Source organism: Cucumis sativus, chromosome 1 (assembly GCF_000004075.3).
Source record: "Cucumis sativus cultivar 9930 chromosome 1, Cucumber_9930_V3, whole genome shotgun sequence".
NCBI classification, from domain to species: Eukaryota; Viridiplantae; Streptophyta; class Magnoliopsida; order Cucurbitales; family Cucurbitaceae; genus Cucumis; species Cucumis sativus.
Genome location: NC_026655.2, coordinates 10,301,781 through 10,322,863, shown reverse-complemented (window position 1 = coordinate 10,322,863; position 21,083 = coordinate 10,301,781). Strand labels below are relative to the sequence as shown.

Genomic DNA, 21,083 nt, shown 5'->3' with positions numbered 1-21,083 from the left:
CACGTGGTTCAAATATGAGTTTAAAAAATTTAGGACCTTACAATATTTATAAGGAAAATGATACACTCCTCTCCTTCCTTGCCAATTGATTGTTTATGAAACTCAATATTAACTAATACGGTATCAAAATCTATGGAAATCAAATGGGCATTTTATTGCAAGTACTAGTTTTGAAATTGAATTCTCATATTATTTAATAATATTCATGTGTAATATTTAGTTGGTGAAAATGATCCTCTTCTGAGGGAGCCATAACTCATAAGTAGTTTGACACACATAGTTTATTAAAAATTTAATTTACAACATGATATCAAAATATAGAAGTTAATCTTTCTCAATTTAAACAAGAGCACACAAAAAGAAAGATCTAATCCCAACGCAATAATATCAAATAGATTTGCATGGTTCCCACAAAATATGCAGAGATATCAATAATAAAGTGCAACCTACCGAAAGATTCATAAAAGCATATAATATAAATAATTATACTTTGAAATTCTTCATAAAAGTTCTTCAAAAGAGGAAAGGGATAGTGAAATTAGTAACAAAAAGAGAGAGTTTTTCAACCTTCGTATATGAAAGAATGCCACTATACAATAAGCAATGAAGCTGACAAATTTCCTCCATGAAAGAGAGACAATAAAACCTAACACCCTCTCAAAAGAAGAAAATTCACCTACTTCATCACTTGTGGCAATCCCATCTTATTAGAAAACCCTAAGCCTTCATAGAAAGAAAGAAAGAAAAAAGAGAAAATATATCACAGTGCTCCGTAACAAATCGTTCCCTCTCGAGCTTCTCAGAAAACCATTCAATGTAATTGTCACAATGTAGTTGTCTCCTTCCAACACTCACATGGATGCATCCAAACCACATTGTTCCAATCTCCCAAATAATTCCTCCTCGCACAACCCATCAGTCGGAGAATGTTTTGTTACTGAGCACGAGATAATTCAAGATGTTGCATGAGATCATCGATAAGAAAGAAGCCCTAATAACGGAAATTACCAACACATAATTTAACAGAAGTGATCTTCTTGATCATCAGAACCAGTGAGACATTCATCATCAAGAGAGGAGCAGGGGGAATGGCCTTTACCAAAGGATCTAATATGATCTTTTAGAGATCTTTTGTGTTTGAAATCTGAGCCACAGCTGCAATACCAAAGCTTACCACAATTCTTTTCATGGGTTCTCCAATCTCCTTTAACAGCCAAAGATTTTCCACATTTTCTACACATAAATGGCTTACAGCCATGTTTTCTTTTGTAATGAGTTTGAAGGGTTCTGAAGTCCTTCAATGGCTTGGCTCTTGGATGGTTAATGTTGTTCTTGCAGCCTTGAGCACAGCAATAACATGGAAGCCTTAGCATTGCTGCTGGTTGTGTTCCTCTTAGAGATTCTGGCCCTTTTCTGTACTCAGATCCATGCCCCCACATGTGCATCTACAAGTATATTAACATACGTATATGTGGAGCTAAGTGTTTTTCTTTTCAAAAAAGAATCGAAAAAAAACGAATACGAGATGGGAAATTGAACCAACTAATTCAAAATGGAAGTCGAAGTGCTGGTGTGATTTAAGTACAAGAAAGGTTAAGTAGGGGTAAAAAGAGACCTTGGAGTTTCCAATATTAAAATTCTTAGGCCTAGTTTGATAACCATATTTTTGTTTTGGTTTTTGGTTATGGAAATTAAGATTCTAAATATTACTTTCACTCATAAGTTTCTATGTTATTTATATTCTACCAAGGTTTTTCAAAACTCAAACCAAAATTTGAATAACTAAGAATGTATTTTGATAATCATTTGTATTTAGCTTTTTTTTATTTGAAAACTAAGTAATTGTACATCATTTCACCCTCTATCCATAATTTGTATATATATATATTTTAAAGATGAAAACAGGTACAATTTTCCAAAACAAAAAATCAAATAAGTAACCAAGCATAACTTAAACAAATTGTAATAACTAATTTTCTTAATTAAAAATTGACTACAAATTCAAACATTTTTCAAGGTATGTGAAAACTATATATAGAGAGAGAGGGATAAATGGATGGAAAGCAACCTAAATTTGAAGAACAGAAAAGAAAGACAGGTTCTTGTAATCAAACGGGTCTTCATTATTGACTTTGATTTAATTTATTTTTTATATGGCTTAGCTTTTTCTTTCACTAAACACGATGAGTTTTAAGAAAGTAGTTTTTTTCTCTCCTGTGTCCTCACGAGAAAGCTTGGTTTTTAGCAACATTAACGGGGTCCCCTTGGATGCAAAGTCGTAAAGAGAAAAAGAGAGATCATTAGCTAGCATTAGTTCAAAATAGCCTAAACTCTTGAATGATAGAACTGTATTTTTAGAAGAATATTTCAATATACTAAAATAATAACTTTGTTTTTAATAAAAGAAAGTAAATTGGAAAGATATTTAACCAAATTAATTACATTGTAGATAAAGAATTTTGGCTCGTTTGATAATATATTTTTTATTTATTTCTATTTTCTTGACTACATTTTAGAAGTATTTTCAAAATCAAAGATATGAAACTATGAAAATATAGTTTTTCAAAAATTTGTTTTTGTTTTTAAAAATTGGCCTAACAAAATGAATTCCATTTAAAAAAAGAATTAAAGTTAAAATCCAAATGGTGTCTTAGTACTAAAAAGTATTCAAAACTAAATTTTCTTTGATAGGGTATATGAATTTGAATTTCTAATCTTAATCATAGAAATTAGAAGTAGGTTATAAATCAAGGGTTTTAATTTTAGAAAGAGATCAATTAGTAAGGATATATATCATCAGCAATATATATAATAAAAGGTAAGTAGAGACAAGGTTTAATGATAATTAAATTACTTTACCTGCATGTTATTATATCTATTAAATGATTTGTTGCAGATTGAGCAAGCAAATTGCATGGGACCAACAAGGATTTGAGCTTGTGTTGGGATCCAAAACCTTCCTTGAGTATTAAAATTAGAGAAGCTTTTCTTCAAGCTGTGTATTTCTTCTTTCTTTACACAAACATTCATGTTCTTCTCATCACCAAAATAAGAGACATCACCAACATTTGGAAGCCCAATGTGCAAACCCACTTCAACTTTCTCCATATCTTCATCCTCCGCTTTGACATCCAAATATTTTCTTTCACCATCTCCAGCTGGAGTCCCTTCTTCGCCCTTCTTCGCCGAGGCCTCCGTCTCCGTGAACAAAGGGAGGCATCGCCCTGGAACGCATTTGACGCTCGTCTGAGGGATGGAGGGAGAGGAAGAAGAGGGGTTGTGTGGTTTAAGCCATTCTATGAAAGTTGGGGATTGAAGACAAAAGATGTTTTCTTCTGCCATGTGATTTCTCAAACCCATATCTTCAAAGGTTTAACATAACGATCTCATCTTCATATGTTGAAAACAAAAAAGAGCAAAAAGAAAAACTTAAGCTTTATAAAGGATTGATATTCAAATGATGAACAAAAAGCGTTTTTGGTTTGTCTTTTTTTTTTCTATGGTCATTTGATGTATAAAAGAAAAAGGGGAGATAGTAAATGGTGGGGTTAGGAAAATAAAACGACATGCAATGAAATGAAAGACTTAATAAAAGGGAAAGAATTGAGAATCCAAGAGCTTGGAGTCTTGAGGGCAACTGTTGATAATGTAAACTACACGTCGTTTACCCTTTTTTCTCTCTCTTCATAATAAACTATGTGTATTTTATTTGCTGATATTTTTTCAAATATGAATCTTGTGAAAATTTGACCCACATGTCACAATTTTTTCTTTGAAGTGTCACCAATTACACCAAACTTGGAGAAGCAAGAAGTGGAGGAGCATTATATATATTCTCAGTCAATACCTAAAAGAAAAGGCCAAAAGTTATATATTTATAATTTTTGAAATCTTCTTAGGTTAATTTTGAACATAAATTATTACACTGTATATATATGGTTTTATTTATGAAAGTTGCAATGGGCAGTAACACTTTTTATTGACTAAATTATATATATAAAAAAAATATACCCCTTCATCAAAATTTCAAAAGGACACTCACCAAAATTTAAAAAATACCTTAAACTTTAAATAAAGGATCAAAACTACTCTCCCAATTAGTTTTGGATAGATACCGTTAATGTTTTGTTTCAAAAGTACGTTTGAACTTTTGAAAGTTTAAAAAATACCTTTGAACATGAAAACGGCAGGTTAAATAAACCCTAAAAAAGTATTCAAAACTACTCTCACACTCACTACAACAAAACTAGGTCTTAATTAATGTTAGTTTAAAACTGACATTATAGAGGTACAGTGTCTATTGTCAAACATCTATGAATGTGTTATTAAAAGCTTTTAATGGTGGTTGTGCTTTAATGTCAGTTTTAAACCGATATTAATGATGTCATCAATGTCGATTTACAATCGACATTATAAAGGTACGGTATTAGTTCTTAATCGACATCTATGAATGTGTTATTAAAGCTTTTTAATGTTGGTTTTGCTTTGTTGTTGGTTTTAAATAGACATTATTAGATGCCCAATAATCTCATTTTCGACTATTTCAATGTCTTCTGCATTGGTTTGTCACCAATTTTATTGAATAATTACCACATTGTTCGATCCATTTTTAATGACAATCTTACTTAAAAATCGACATCAAATGTATCAATATATATTACCTACGCAAGTGCAAATCAATAATGTATCTCTTTTTTTTTTTGCAAGAAATAATAATATATCTTCTATTGTACTATACAACAAAACTCTCAACAAACACACAAATTTTCTCATTCACAACAAATTAAAGAAAGTGACAAATCGTTTAACTAAGTTAACCTTGCTATAATTAGCAAATTACATTGATCAATATATACATAAAGCTTTAAAAATCTAACAAATGAGGGAGTTGTTGTCCTAAAAATATCTGCAAAGAAATTCTGCATCTCTCGACGTTAGATTAGACTATCAGGAGAAAAGGTGTCAAGATAGAAGAAGCAACTTGGAAGACAAAAGATTAGATGAAGAGCAAGTATCACTCACACTTTAACTAAGAATTTCAAATTTCGAGGATGAATTTTCCAAAATGAGAGGAGAATTGTAATACCCGTATCTTCCATCCCATTTGTTTGCTAGAAAGTTGAGAAGATAAGCTAAGAGTTTGTCCAAGAATCTTGAGCTAAGTTAAGGATCTCGTGATAGCATCCCAGGGCGGATTGAAGTAAAGCAAGTACTCGAAGAGGAATCTTAAGGCAGAGGTACTAAGACTCAGTCCTGTTCGAGCGAGATAAAAGACAAAGAAAGAGACAAAAGTAAGAATCTTGGGCCAACCTTGAGAAATCTCGGGTAAGATGGAAAGCATGGAGCAAACCTCGGTGCTATGATAGGGGCATCTCCGTGCTGGACCACCAAGGTGAAAGATAGTGAGGTTTAAAGATATGCTATTGAGCCATCTCAAGGCCGTGTTCAGTTGAGAATGGTTGCATGATGGAATTTAAACATGCGCAGTGAAAAAAAAATCGAAATCTTACCCTAATTGCTCTCAATTAACATGCAACCCTAAACAAATTGATTTAGGGTTTTATTAGAAATTACCTTTGTAGCATCTGAATTAATTATCTACTCATCAAGAAACTCGAACCACCCCTAGTAGTCACCTAAACATCCTCCAAACTCAAAATTGGATTACGGGACCTGATGAATGGAGGAATCAAGAGAGGGAGTGATGTAATTGGAAAGTAAAATACTTCTAAGGTTTGAAGATTGAGATTTTAATTTTGTTGGAGAATCTCCTTAAAAAGGAATATATTTTTTTTTAAAATATCAAAAGTTTTTCGCAATTTGAAAAAACTTTCTTTACATAACCTAATTACATGCAACTATTGCATGTAACTAGTTCATCCAATTTCAACACCTCACTTTCCACTTACAATCACTGAAATTATTCACCATTGTATTTTCTCTTAGTGGACTTGGTGTCATCGATCGACATGAGCCTCTACTTAGCTCACTGAGAGTTAGTGGGGTTATCCAACAAAATGTTAAATTTAACACTAACTTTAGTCAAGGGGCAAACTGGTCATTTGACCATTCAAGTCAAACTCAAATTTTGACTTTTCAAGTCAAAAGTCAACATTTTGATCTCTTTGACAAATTTCAACCTCTCGAGCATGAATCTACATTCCTTTTCTTGAAATTCAAATCATATTTGAATATATCTCCTGATCAAAGTTTGACTTCTTAAAGTCAAAAATCATCATTTTGACCTTTTTAACTTTGACTATTTTAATCATTTTTAGCTTCTGATTATGAATCTGTATTCATATTTTTTTCTAATTAAACATAAAGTTCTATCTATAATCTGATAACTGACAACTACATCTCATTTACTTGTTGGATTTTCTCTCCCTGTATGCCTAAGTCAAACAATTTGAATCATTCCATCATATTGTTCTAAACTTATTCCATATAATCTAACAGAGGAACCTAATGGATCTATAGATCATGGGCTCCAACGATCCAAGGTTAACCGACTAAACCTTTTTAGACCAAGCCAATCAACATTCATTAACTAACGGGTCATTCCACTAAAGTTCCATAGTAGCACTCTCATTACTATAAATATATTTGTGTCCATCTGATATATCCATTATCAGTAAGTTAGCTCTTCACAAGTTGTTCGTAACCTTGGCTATGTCAAAATATTGTTTTACCCTCAAGATTATATATTACTCCTTAAGTCTCATTGATCTACTATTGAAGATTGATTTTAGGTCCAACCTATAAACTGAATCACTCACGAACTAATGAGAGGGTGAGACCCCTTGTTCAAGACTTGGATTCAGTTCTTAAGAAAATAGCACTACAAGAATTTTCGTCTTTTCTGAAGCAGGAAAATGTGGACAAAGCTTTGCACACGTTGTTGACGTTGCGTTAGCAGAAATGCCTATGCAAATTAAAATCGTTGGAAGAAAAGATATTTATAGCCACAAAAAAAGTGTCGACATAAAGGTATTTTTACCCACGATCATCATCACGTAGGCAAAAATAGATTTTCTGGCCACAAAAAAATATGGACAAAAAGGTATTTTTACCAACGATCATCATCACGTCGGCAAAAATAAAGGTTATGACCACGTCTATTTCATGGGTAGAAACTGTTTCTGCAATGAAAGGATTTTTATTCGCAAAAAGAAAATTTCTCCCTACCCTAAATTTATCTATAAATAATATTTGTTTCTGTTTTGCTCACGCACAAAACGTTGCTAGGGCTTTCTAATTGCCAACATATTTCTATTCACACAAAGAACGTGACATTTTTTTTAAAAATTTGTTTCACATTTATCATTAGTATTGTATGCTTCTAAATTAATTTTTAAATATATAATTGAATTTACTGCCTATAGCAAAATATATCGAACATAGCAACCAAAAATTTAAAAATGAAAATATTTCAAACTATTAATATTTTCTCAAAATATGACAAACATAATTCTTTAGTGTTCAAGGTATGTGAGATATATTAAATTTCATTTTGGCATACCAAAACGAACAAAAAAAAAAAAAATACACAAGAAATGGTTAACGTAGTCTGAAAGTCTTCGAAAAATAGTCATTCTCCGTTCCTTCAAACTACATAAACCTGAAAAAAGTACATTAAAATGAATAAGAACATGCTAAATCTTAACTACTTGTTTCAAAAGAATCAAGTATAAAAGTATCCAAAAACAAATGACATATGTACTTTTAAGACAAAAAATCCTCATATATGTTTCAAACCATCCAAAAACCCAAAAGAATGTTCTAAAAATGTTGCGACAAGAATGTTCTAAAAATGTTAAAACAAGATACAAATAGCCTAAGTGTGACTTTCAAACCCAAAATCAACCTAAAAAGTCCCCAAAAAGCTTAAAGCTCAAATAAAGTGAACTTTCAAACAAGATGCAAATGCCTAAATGTTTAAGTGTCTAAGTGATACTTCTACAAACCATCCAAAAATCTATTTGTAAAATGCCACTATATGCATGATTGACTATCGTATCTGTAAGATAGTCATAATATTTCAACTCAAGTACAAAAATAAACGTGAAATGTATGCATGATTAACTACCGTATCTGCATGATAGCCACACATAATATTGAAACATGCTTTAACAATACATTCTTTTAAATTTTAGTTTAGAGAAATACTTAAGTGTTTGAAGGTGCATCATCTTTTTCTTCATGATCTCCTAGATCCAACTTTTTTTTTTTTTTTTGCAAAAGATTATATTGTTACTTTTACTACAGAATGAACATATAACTTCTACAATTAGGAACACACATAGCTACTTGTCTCTAAAACCATACAAATGATTATGGCTACATAAAATTACATCAAAAAATGTATGGCATCCCTGATGATGAATTGGTGATTTCAGATGATACTCCACGATGATGTGTCTACACAATACACAACTTTTTTTTCCACGTATATATTTCGTCGGCAAAAATGAAGATGTGCCTACGCAATAAAATTACGTCAGCACATCATATCTTTGCCCACATTTTTTTCCGTCGCTAGAAAAAATTGTTGGCAAAGCCTAAAAATCTTGTAGTGTAACCTATCTACTAACTCTAAAGTGGGTAGGAGTGAATTTCATCAGCTTGCACCCTATGTCCCAAGCTATTCACCCGATCTTACCCCTAAAATGGGAGGCTTATTGGGCGAACGCTAATGAGCTACCCTCATCTATAGAGATCTAAGAATAATCTCGTGTGAAAAAAAGTTCATAGTTCGCTCATGATTAAGATTATGTTACCTAGATCATCAATAATCGAAATATTCAGTTTTAAATAGTACGATGTTATAACGTAAAAGTGACAATTTCCTAGTTCAGTCTTATGTAAACTCTTTATATAGAATGTCCCCACTTTCATGTCTCTACATGAACGATTCATGATCACATCGTTTGTATTAACTACAAAGTGGGTCGCATCATAGTATTTCAAAACAAGGTGCCCAACCTTACTCGTATATTGTAGACTATTTAGGCTATATACTTGAACTTGATTCACGTTTATGTCTCCATATAAAGTTTAAGTTTAGTCAAAATAGCCTTCATACCTTAGTTTATTGGATTTAAGATTATAGAATTTAATTTAACCAATAATTTCTCTATAACGACTTTATTGAATATAATATGATTATAAATTATGATTTTTAGGACGTAAATTCCAACAAACTCTCACATAGACTAAAACTCCTTGTGCAATAATACATTGAATTTAACCATGAAAGCGAATAATACATATAAGTACAATAAACATATTAATATAATAAACTAGGGTACATGTCCAATAAGTCGCCCACTTGTCGTAGTTTACAAATATCGTAGACCTAAACTCTATACGTGACCCTTAAACACTTCAGTTATGATGGTTTTTAAAACAGGATCAACGATGTTTTGCTCAAAAGATATCTTAGTCACTCCAACGTCACCACAATGTACAACTTTCCTGGTAAGATGGTACTTGTCTTCAATATGCTTTTCTCGTTTATGGCTTCTAGGTTCTCTTAAATTTGCAATTGCACCACTGTTGCCACAATATAAAGTGATTGCCAAATGCATATTTGGAACAACTTTTAGGTTTGTCAAGAATTTTCTTATCCATACTGCTATGTTTACACCTACGTATTCAACTTCCATTGTGGAGTCAGCTATTCATGTTTACTTTATGCTTCTCTGCACCATTGTTGTTCCATTTAGAGTGAATACAGATCCTAATATAGATTTTCTAGCATCTTTATCAGTTTGAAAATCAAAATTAATGTAGAGTAAGGATCAGATCCTTAGTAACATACACGAGCATGTAGTCTTTTGTCCTTCTAAGATATTTTAGAATATTCTTAATGATTGTTTAGTGATCACATCTAGGATTGGATGATACCTACTGACCATCCCTACTGAGTAGCAAATGTCAAGTCTAGTACATAACATTGCATACATCAAACTCTCAACAACGGAAACATAGGAAATATTTCTCATATACTCAACCTCTTGAGGTGTCTTAGGACATTGTTCCTTTGACAAATGAATTCCATATTTGTACGGTAAAAGACCATTTTTGGAATTCTACATCTTATATCTAGACAATATTTTGTCTATATAAGATGCTTGAGGTATGACTAGTGTTCTGTTTTTTTTGTTTTGAATAATTTGGATCCGGAGAACATATTGTGCATCTCCCAAATTTTTCATTTGAAATTGTGAAGCTAGCCATTTTTGATGTCATTAAGACAACCTACATCATTTCCAATGAGTAGAACATCATCGATATACAAAACTAAGAATGCTATAATGGAATTGATGACTTTTTTTTTGTAAACACAAAGCTCAACATCATTTTGTTCAAAGCTATGAGATTTTATCGCAATATCAAATCTTATATTCCAAGATCTAGATGCTTAATTTAGTTCATAGATGGATTTTTGAAGCTTACAAACTTTTGTTCTTGACCTTATTCTATAAATTCCTCTAGTTGAGACATATAGATACTATCCTCAAAATTACCATTAAAATTAGTTGTCTTAACAATTATCTGCCAAATTTCATACCCATAAAAAGTGGTGATGGATAAGTGCTTGAAGGTAAGTGTGTGGTGGACTTGGTGGATTTCTATTTGTATAGTGCAATTTCAATACGTCACGAAGCAGGTTCATCGCGCGTTAGATTCCCACCATAACTTTCTGTATTATGCAATTAATTCTACGCGATAGGTCATGGGTTATGATCATAGCATGTGAGACGCTCACTATGTACCTCTTCATCGCATAGTAGCTAAGTCCTCGTTGAGTGCAGGTTTTCCTACTGCTCGTCCAAGCATGAGCGGATTTATTAAGGGGCCAGAGGGACACGTGCCCCTCATCACATTCTCGGTTTTTGTATTTTAATAATGGTACAGTGGTTGTGCCCCCTATAAAACCATGAGGTTATGTGTTCAAATCTTACTTACAACAATTATTTTTACGAAATAGGTTTTATTCCAAATATCAATAATTTTCTTCCCCAAATGATTTTCTATCTAAGTTTTATTAAAAAATAAGCTTAGCTTATAATTCTTATCGCGTTAGGTAAGCTATTTTCATCACTTGGTTAGTGTATATCGCCAACTACCCAAGAGGGCAAGTAGCAAAGATATGACTAATGTACGCAAAGAGGAGTTTGGAGACAAACTCCACCTTGGCGAGACAACTTTCATCATTTGTGTTCCGAAAGAAGAACAAGTATGGACATTAGGCGCCGAGAGGTTTTCACCCTTAAACGAGAACCTCTATAAGTTTTGTAAGTGATCTAGATATGCCCTACTTAATTAGACTTAATCATTTGGATCTCAAGAGGTGAGCAAGTGTGGCGTTTAAAGACATCGAGAGGTGCTTTCCTTAGTCATAAGCTAGCTAACTAAGTTATATCTCATCAAGGCTTTCATATGACTTAATCGTTTAGTACTGTATGGATTTTCCTTCACCCCCTTCTTTGGTACAAGTTAGTTCAAGTTTGCATTCCATTCTCTTAACCACCTTCATTATTCCACCTTTACAAATTCTCTAATGTAGACAAGTAGATATCTCTACATTAGATAAGTAGATATATAGTATAAACTTACACTTTTTTACACTGTATAGATTATTCTTTTATAACGTCCAATTGAAGAGTAGACCCTAAAATTAAGTTTTGACAAATCTATCATTTAATAGCATTTAACAATTACTTTTAAAGGAAAGAATTCATAGCATAAAAAAATGCTACGAAAAGTCAGACTTTTCTATATCATCTAAAAAATGCTATAAAAAGTCAAATACCTTTAATAGTAGAGACTATCCGGATTTTGCCAAAAATGCTATAATAAGCTTTAGATAGCGTTCTTTTCGTACATGTGGTAAACCTTTTTTCTTCTTCTTTTTTTTTTTTTTTTTTTTGTAGTAGACATTCTATTTAATATCTATGACATGTTTGACATGCCGTTTTAAAACTTCACACACGTAATAGTTTCTAACCCAATAAAATTATTATCATACTTAGATTATTTTTGGAGATACTATTAGATATTATTCTTATAATATTCTTTCCTTAAAAAAAAACTTACTGCCATGTTTAGAGAAATTTTGAAGATATTATAAAATTAATATCTAATAATATCTCAAAAAATACTCCAAATACGAGGATGGCAATAATAATGCATTTGATCAATCTAAGAAAATGACCTGAGAATCTCTGATGAATATAGACTTTTTAACTAAAAGTTGAAATTGTTACATCTTTTGTTCAGTAACTTTTGGGGTAGAAATCAACATGAACCCTTCATAAAGACCCAAAGGATTTTGATTAGTTGTGAAATGGGAATAATTGCTTTGTTATGTCTTCACATTGTTTTCCTTTATTAAAAGTAACAAAATTGATTGTCTGGTAGTCTTTCATAGTTTGGCATTTTCTCTAAGGCATCTATGGCTCTATGTTAAATCCATAGAGAAAGATATTAAAGTTGACAAAGAAAAAGGATGGTTGTTTTTGGTCATGTTTTGTTTCGTGGTTTTTGTTGCACACAGATTTTGGGTGGTTTTATCTTTTTCCATGTCAAAACAAGGTTTGGATTTTTATCCATTCGTTGAAACTGACAAAAATATGATATTGGTAGTGGATAAAACTTGATGACATCTCCTGTACGTAAATATAATAATATATTGTTTTTGTTGGTATGATTTCTTTTTCGATCATTTGGGTTAGGTCAAAATATCATATAAGTACATATCTATAAAAATATACATATTGAGTTGATCCCAAAATTTGAATTACTTGACATTCAACGTCACAATGGTGAGTTTTCAGTTTGAAGAAAGAAAAACAATGCATAACAAAGAGAAACAACTACGTGCGGAAGTCATGGAGAAATGTAAAATAAACAGGTCATAAGCTTATTAAGTTTCAGTTCAAGTTAATTAAATAACCTTATACAAAGTTACAATGATGCATTTAGTGAAAAAATTATAAAGTTATAATGATGTATGCAGTGAAAAATGATTTTTAATTTACTTTTTCCTCTTGTGATTAGGATTATTAGATGTATTTTTCCTTTATCATACCCAAGTTCTGATTTGATTTGATTAACTCCATGATTATATTCCCTTGGCCTCATTTGAACCTGAGTTTAATATCCCTTGTTGCGGTTTTGGATATTCTTGGTCGTCGCATATCACCTACAACGTAATAGTACATGATTACCAATTGATATCAATATTTTCTTTTTCATTTTCTTTTTGTTAATTATTATCTTTAATGATTTTGTCATCAATTGAAAGCTTGATTGGATTCACTGTCTGACTAAATAAAAATATATTCTTTTCCCACTGATAAATTTTTTTAGGAAAAATTCCAAAATCAATCACGATTTTATTAACATCCTAATATTTCAAACAAAAATCGTGGTGATCAACTCTACGTTATTTTCATAATATTGTTACAAAGTCAACAATTAAACAATAAAATAGGTATAGAAATTAACAAAGAGATATATGTATTGATGTGTTAGATACATCCATAGTTTTATTAGAGAGAATTTTTTAGATTAAAGAGTTCATATACATACACTTAGAGGTAAAAATCATAAATAACTAAAAAATAAATACATCCGCTACTGAAAACCGTATACACTTTGTTGTTGGTATGCCACATATTGAGTTCATGACATTGCAACAAGTACATAGAGTGAAGAATTCTAAACAATTGCCAAAATATAGCTTGTTCATAATTATTCTTCACGTGATCACTATCTTTGGGCAAATATTATGTCCTTACAATGCTCTAGAAAAGTTAGGTAGTTGGGTTTGATATAATAAGGTGCTAATTAATATTTGTGTACATACTTTTACAAATCTTTGTTTATTTTCTAATATTTTACAAGTCAACATCACATCACTTGACAATTATAGTAGATTAAGCTATGTTTTTTTCTTTATTTGATAAACATTAGAATTTGTTTATATATGGGACCAGAATGAAGAATTTTTCAATTATAAATGTAATACATGACATGTATGTGTGGGCCGAAAATATATGTCCAAACGAATTTTCAAAATTGTAGGATCATATATGACTGAGAAATGAGAATCAATTTGGTGTACCCAATTCAGACACCCCACTAAAAACAATAGTTGCAGAAAAGGCCAGTCGCATTTGCTATTTGAACGTTTTATTTTTTTTAAAAATTGTTCTAATTAAGTATATAATGAAACAAGATAGATTTCATCCAACTAGCATCGTGCTAGATCTTTGAGAACTACTACTGAGGGGCTTAGATCATAAAGACACATCATGTCATGCCCTCTTCCATTGCAGACAAAAACGCGACGTGGAACAGTTCTGACGTCTCATGATAAAACGCTCAACTTAGAATGATGAACTTAGCTTCATCGCCTTATTCCAACTTAACTCTCAACTACTAAGTGATAAGAACACACAATGCTATATATCAAATAGGACTTCTTTTATTACTTAAATAATATGCCGTCCAAATGTACATATTACATGCTTGTTTTACAATAAAACTTAAGGCCTCAAATGCCTAGTGTCGCTCCTTCAACTTTAACCGTCTGGCTAACGCCTCATCGCATAGCAGCTTGCCTTACCTTTCCTAGCTTTGACTTGAACGCCTGGTAACCTGGGGAAGGGAACCTTAACACATAAGTCACAAATACTTAGTGAGTGATAATTTTGGAAAACCTTTTGGGGGCATACAACACATAAATTCATTTTCATTAAACAAACTTCGAAGCCTCGTTCATAAAACACAAATCACACATTAGTATTTCATATTCCTTTTGCCACGAACATGAACCATTCCCACATATAGACTACTATGATGACCTTTTCATCAACAACTTTTGGAGATTTTTCTAGTTAACTTCTCGTTGCTCAAGCTTGCTAAGTCAATACACTTCTTTTATGCATTAGCCATCTTCTTACTGCCATGTGGTCCTTTTTCACCCCATGGTTGCCTTGACTCATTGTATGTCATAATAGAAATCAAATTTTGTCATAAACTTTAACATAAAATACAATATTACAAGACAACATGATCTTTAGAAAGAAAGCTTTAAAATCTTTAAACATGTTTAAAAAATAACTCAGAACACTAAGTTTCCTACTTCTTTGTGAACGTCTGACCCAAACCTTCTTCTAGCATGATAGCTTCTCAGTAGCACAACACTTAGCTCTTTCCCTTAGCAAAATCTCATAATAATATCCTTATCTTTTGTTATCTGCTTCTATTTATACAACTCCTAAAATCATATTAATCATATTTTAAGCTCCCTTAATTCACATGCTCCTACTTGAAGTACTACACATGTCAATTTAACATTTTTCTTAGCCATGTTTAAGCTTAACTTTGTCAGGTAGCCTACAAATTAAGCACATTTAGGAAATTTCATTGAAAATTCCTAACTCTCCTCACCTAGCTTCATCTTGTGTTAGGACATCAAAATTCCTAACTTGCTCTTGAATGCGATCTCCTTCATCGAGTCACCTAGCTTTAACGCAAACCATTAGAACGACTTCTTCAAAACACTTATCTTCTCATGATCCTTTTTAATCAAACTCTTATTCCAAAATGACCCTTCTAATCCAGTCACAGGTCTCACATATCACCTATGTAATAACTTGTACAAATATAAGTTATTATGGCTTTTTAGGTAGAACAACAGAGTCAAAACGCATGATAATGTGTCAAAATCCGTAGCTTCTATCACAAATTCATAAATATAAGATAATACAACTTTCATAAGTTTTCATGCCAGTTTTATCCTATTTTTCAATCTTTTATCGCAGGATAAGTTTTATAAGTTTTAAAACTTTGACCAATGAACAGTAAATATATGAAAGATTGAAAAAGATAAAGTGGCAATGTATTAAAGAATGTAAGCTTTTGGTCAAAGGTAAGTTGTTTAGGCTTGTGATAAGTTATTGATAAGAAGTCTAACTTATAAGGTTTATCGCGTTAGTTGAGCTTTACTCCATTGCTTGACCAGTGTTTGTCGCTAACTACTCGAGAGAGTAAGTAGTAAGGACATAACTAATGCGAGCATAAAGAATTTTGGAGATATATTTCATCTTGACGATTAAATTACCTCTATCATTTGTATTCCAAAAGGAGAACAAGTATGGTAACTTGGCTTCAAGAGGTCGTCACCCTTAAAAAAGAGGCAATATGAGTCTTATAAGTAATAACTTTTAGATAGCTATCACTTAATTAAGCTTTATCATTTACATCTCAAGAGGCGAGCAAGTGTGGCGTTCAAGGCATTGAGAGGTGTTCGTTCTAATTAAAAGTTGATTAACTAATCTCCATCGAATTGAAGACTAGCGCATAGCTTGACCTTTCTTCACACTTTCATAATTCAAGTTAGTTAATTCTTCATATTCTTACCATTCTATGCCATCTTTTCCAAGTTATTATAGCCTTTTAAGTAGAATAATGAGACCAAAACCCATAGTAAATGTGTCAAAACGTGTAGCTTTTATTGTAAATGTATAAGTATTAAAAAATACACTTTACACAAGTCTTCATGCCTGTTTTGCTCTTTTTTTTTTTTTGTGTTCTAACGCAGGATTAGAAACAAAAGAAAAAAAAACTAGTGAATCATAGAGGAACTTACGCAAAGGCTACACGAGAAAAACCTGTCTGACAAGTACAATTTCTAGATGAGGATCTATGTCATCACCCGAGGAGGGTTCACTAGAAGACAAGAATGGTAATTGGAGTTGACGTGACCTGACAAAGTTGCATTTGGCGCTGACATGCTTAGAATAATAGAATTTTATCATCGAAAGCTGGCTATAAAAGGACTCATTCACTACCAAGAAGAAGAGTTGGCTTCGAGAGAAGTCAAATGTCTGAATGGACTGGTCATGAGTGTCTGAATGGGTCAAACTCTAGAGAGTGGCGAAAAGAAGTAGCCTTTTCACCATTTGTAAAAGTTATTATTCTTCTTCTCTAGTCAGCTTGTAAGTGAAAGCTTAGAGTCCGACTATAGAGGATTCCATCCTCCCTTTCCCTTAACTTGTAAAGTCATTTCTCTTTATTTTCTATTCTTATTATTATTTACAATGTATATGTTCATATTATACAGTGACCTGATGCCTACATTCTTTATTACATTTCATGTTTATACATTTTCAATCAAACATTCCTTTACTCACTACAAAAAATGGGGCTATCTCGGCGCACAAAAAGGCATTAGGATAGACAACATCGGTAAATAAAAGCTATGCGGACGTAATGACGTTTGTGTTGGCAATTGTCATCTGTCTCAATGCCTTGAACACAATGTCGGGACTAGCTCTATTTTCCCTGACACCATGCATGTAAACATCGAAGAAAGGGAACATTACAATAATAATTTATCTTTTCCCCGACGCCATGCATATCTACGTCAGGGAAAATGGAGTTATGCCCAACGTGGATGCTTAAGGCATCGGGGAAAATGAAAGTCATTATTTAAATTTTTGTTTTCCCTGTAATCATGTATGCATACGTCGGGAATTTGGTCACTATTTCTAGGGTTAACATTTACCACGTCGAGGAAGAGGTAACAATTAAATAATAGTTTTAATTTTCCTTGACGTCGTAAGTGAAATGTTAGGAATGATCCCAACTAAGTCTGACGTGTCATGTATGGCCGTGTCAAGAGAAGTGGGGATCTAGTGACATTTATGTGGTTCATTGGGAGATCCTCTATAAATATGAGTTATGTGTTAACAGAACACATAACTGAAAACGGAAGAGAAAGAGTTAGAGACCAAGAGAAGAGATTCGTTCGCCATTGTCGTTGTCATTAATATCTGTCGTTCATCGTCCATTCGTCGTCATCCACTCGTCGTCCTATTCTGCAGTCGTCGCTCTACATTCTGGTAAACTATTTGTTCTTTTTTTTTTCTATGTTAAATAAATGTATGTTTAAAATGTATATTGAATTTGTTTGAATGAGAGTTAAAATTGATGAAATGTATGTTTAAACGTATTGAAATTGTTTAAAGTTCTGGAATTAAATTCTATGTGTAAAATGTATATTGAAATTTGTTATAGGTTTAGGGTTGAAATTGTTGAAATTTATGTTTAGGTGTATTGAAATTGTTTAAAGTTTAGGAATGAAATTGTATGTATTAAATGTATTTTGAAATTGCTATAGGTTTATGGTTTAAATTGTTGAAATTTATGTTTTAAATGTATTGAAATTGTGATTGGTTTGAGGTTGAGATTGTAAGAGTTTTAGGGTTGAAATTGGTAGGTTTGCTTTTTAAATTGTTAAATTGTTGAAATTGAAAAATTTTATATGGTTGAAATAGATTAAATACTTGAAATTGTTGAGGGGGTGCCCAGTTGAGTAATTTTGATTTATTTGTTTTGTCTATTCTACAGTTATGGCAACCTTTAGTTTTTAATTTGTTAGTATGCTTTGTTTGTTGGAATTAACCGTTAGTTAGAAATATGGTAACCTTTAGTAGTTTATAATTTATTGGAAGTGTTAGATAGCTTGTAAAGCTTGTTAATTAGAAGTGTTAGGTAGCTTGAAAAGATTGCAGTAATATGTGGTTAGGTTGTTCTGGCTATCTTGTACTTATGGTTGTCTTTTAGTTTAAACTTAGTTGTAGTGAAAGTTGAGATATTGGATACTTGTCAGGTGTATCTTATTCATGGAGTAAGTTTGAGCATTTAGGAGGAATATAAGACTAGTCAAACCTAAGATTTTTCGGTTTGCATTTGTTCAACAAAAAGATGTGATGGTAAAAAGTCTCAAAAAATCAATTTTAATATTTCTCGAGATGATGCACAAATTTGAAGAGAATCTGTAACAACTCGATCTTTTAAACTAAGTAAAGGTCATTTACTCAAAAGATATTTTATAGAAAATAGGAAAAGTAAAATTTTAATAAAATTAATATTAAATAAATATTTGAAAGACATATAATCGAAAAATCCAATAAAAATAATTTGAAAACGTGACCCTTGAGTACTAACATTTTAAAGAAAACCATAATAAATATATAAGACAAATCTTTAAATAAAATGTCTGAAATAAAAAATACTAAAAGAACATGTAAATAGACGTGGAAGCATAACTAAGTCCCCATATAGCATATCACATATCCTTTCCGTCGTTCGCCAACTTTCCAGATCCTCTACCGTTGCCTAAAATATTAAACTCAGAAAAGAGTGAGTATATAAATATATCCAGTAAGGGACCTACTACTAGTTTCACTAGATGATCTATTAACTTCCCATTAGAAACATAATAATAGTATCGTGTGTCCAATGGAGCACACCTGGACAAGTGAGATCGTACGAACATATCTAATTGTGTGAGAAATCTTATAGGAACATCCCTAGTCGTGCGAGTGATCGTAGATACACACTGCAAGTGAAACCGTATGAACATCCCTAATTGTGCGAATGATCTTGAAGGAACACCCCTAGTCATATGAGTGATCGCAGGTACAATTTCCTAAACATATCTACGATACGTAGGTACACCCCTAATCGTGCGAGTGGTCTCATCGAAACAATCCTAGTCGTGCGAGTAACCTCGTATACACAGTAAAACTGTTCCTTAACCATGCATGTGATCTGTAGGTACACCCTTAAATCGTGCGAGCGATCCTAAAGGAACACCCCTAGTCATGCGAGTGACCCCATAGATAGGATCACAATACAGACGAGTTAAAAGCTCAACAAAAAAACCTAATAGAACACCACAGTCCAAAGCATAAAGCATAACATAAATATCATAACACATCATATATATCAATCGTAACATCCTTATCATGTGATTAATATATCATGTTTCATAATGTATCATTCATCAATATCAATCATCAACATTAGTCATCAATCATCAACATATCAACACATTATGCATCTTAACTATATCAATGCATAATAAGAAAAAATACATGTGAGCTCCTAATTTTATGTTCGAAGGTCCAGTAGTAGAATATCGTACCTTGAGATTAGCTAAAATTCTGGCTGACAATAAGAATTCAAATAACCCAATTTTCCAAAGAATCAATCCTAGACAGCAAGGGAAAAAATGATAACTATAATTAATAAATTAATAGTTGGCTATTGATCCTAAAATCATCTCAAGTCAACTTATCCAAAGTTGAGGTTGAACTCCAATTCAACCTTGGTTGGAAAAATATCGCAGCTCAAATCCTTTAATTTAATTAAATTTAACCAATTGAATCTTCAAGGAAAAAATCCAACTTAATTCCAAAAATTTAAATTAGTCCAAAAATTAACATTTGATGGTTATATTCAAAACCAAACAAAACTTATCAGAAATGGCTCAACTCACCACAAATGTCTCAAATATGTTGCAAGAAGGGGCTAAAACTGAAGGTGGCTCGACTTAAAGAGGATGGCTCACACGCAACTTGGCAAGAAAGACTCCTCGGCTTGAATTAGAGAAGAAATGGCTCGGCCAGTTCAATCAAAGGCTTCATGTGCTACGACTCGAACACAGAAAACTAAGACGTTCGACTAACGTGGGTTATGCACATGAGAAGACCGGCTAGAACGGAACGGGGGAGACGATGACCGACGACGCTTATGCAACGACAAGCTATGGCCAATTAAGGTCTCGGCTAGACGGAAGGATCCCAAAGGAGAGACAGCAACGAGGAAGTCTAGGAACGAAGGTGAAATCAGACAGTGGAGTTGTGTGACTTGCGTCGTGTTACAGCCGACGGTGGAGGAAGATGGAGCGTCGACAGTTGCTAGGTCACACAAACAAGAAGATGTTGGGTTTGTGGTAGGGCACACAGTTCGATAATACCTATTTATTTTTTAGAAATTGGATTGTATGACAAAAAAAATTAGAAAAGATAGCTCATACCACATCTTTTTTTGCATATTGCAAATTTGACAAATATGACTAGTAATTGACGCTAATAAGACGGTAATCTGCTTTTCAATTTCTCACTTTTGCAATTGAGAAAATGTAGATAACATGGGTTCTATTGTCATAAATGCTTTTGCTATTTTTGCAAACTCCCTTTTTATTTTAAACA

The 21,083-nt window shown here is 32.4% G+C and overlaps 1 protein-coding gene and 1 long non-coding RNA gene across 2 annotated transcripts; both read right to left on the bottom strand.

Moving 5' to 3' along the window:
- Positions 1 to 457: 457 nt before the first annotated feature.
- On the bottom strand, positions 458 to 3,639 carry LOC101208459 (zinc finger protein WIP3). Its single transcript, XM_004139530.3, has 2 exons — positions 2,860 to 3,639; positions 458 to 1,445 (listed from the first exon to the last, which is right to left on the bottom strand). Exons 1-2 carry the CDS (start codon positions 3,358 to 3,360, stop codon positions 1,020 to 1,022), a joined length of 927 nt encoding a protein of 308 aa, XP_004139578.1. The 5' UTR covers positions 3,361 to 3,639; the 3' UTR covers positions 458 to 1,019.
- Positions 3,640 to 14,478: 10,839 nt separating this feature from the next.
- On the bottom strand, positions 14,479 to 20,870 carry LOC105435373. The gene is made up of 3 exons (XR_969391.2): positions 20,369 to 20,870; positions 20,015 to 20,082; positions 14,479 to 14,673 (listed from the first exon to the last, which is right to left on the bottom strand). It is a non-coding gene; the product is annotated as an uncharacterized LOC105435373 (long non-coding RNA).
- Positions 20,871 to 21,083: the final 213 nt, after the last annotated feature.

Bases quoted from the DNA above. Each gene is read 5' to 3' on its own strand.
- LOC101208459 (XM_004139530.3), bottom strand. From the start codon at position 3,360: ATGGGTTTGAGAAATCACATGGCAGAAGAAAACATCTTTTGTCTTCAA. The intron at 1,446-2,859 runs GTAAAGTAATTT...ATATACTTGTAG, and splicing joins ATAGATATAATAACATGCAG to ATGCACATGTGGGGGCATGG.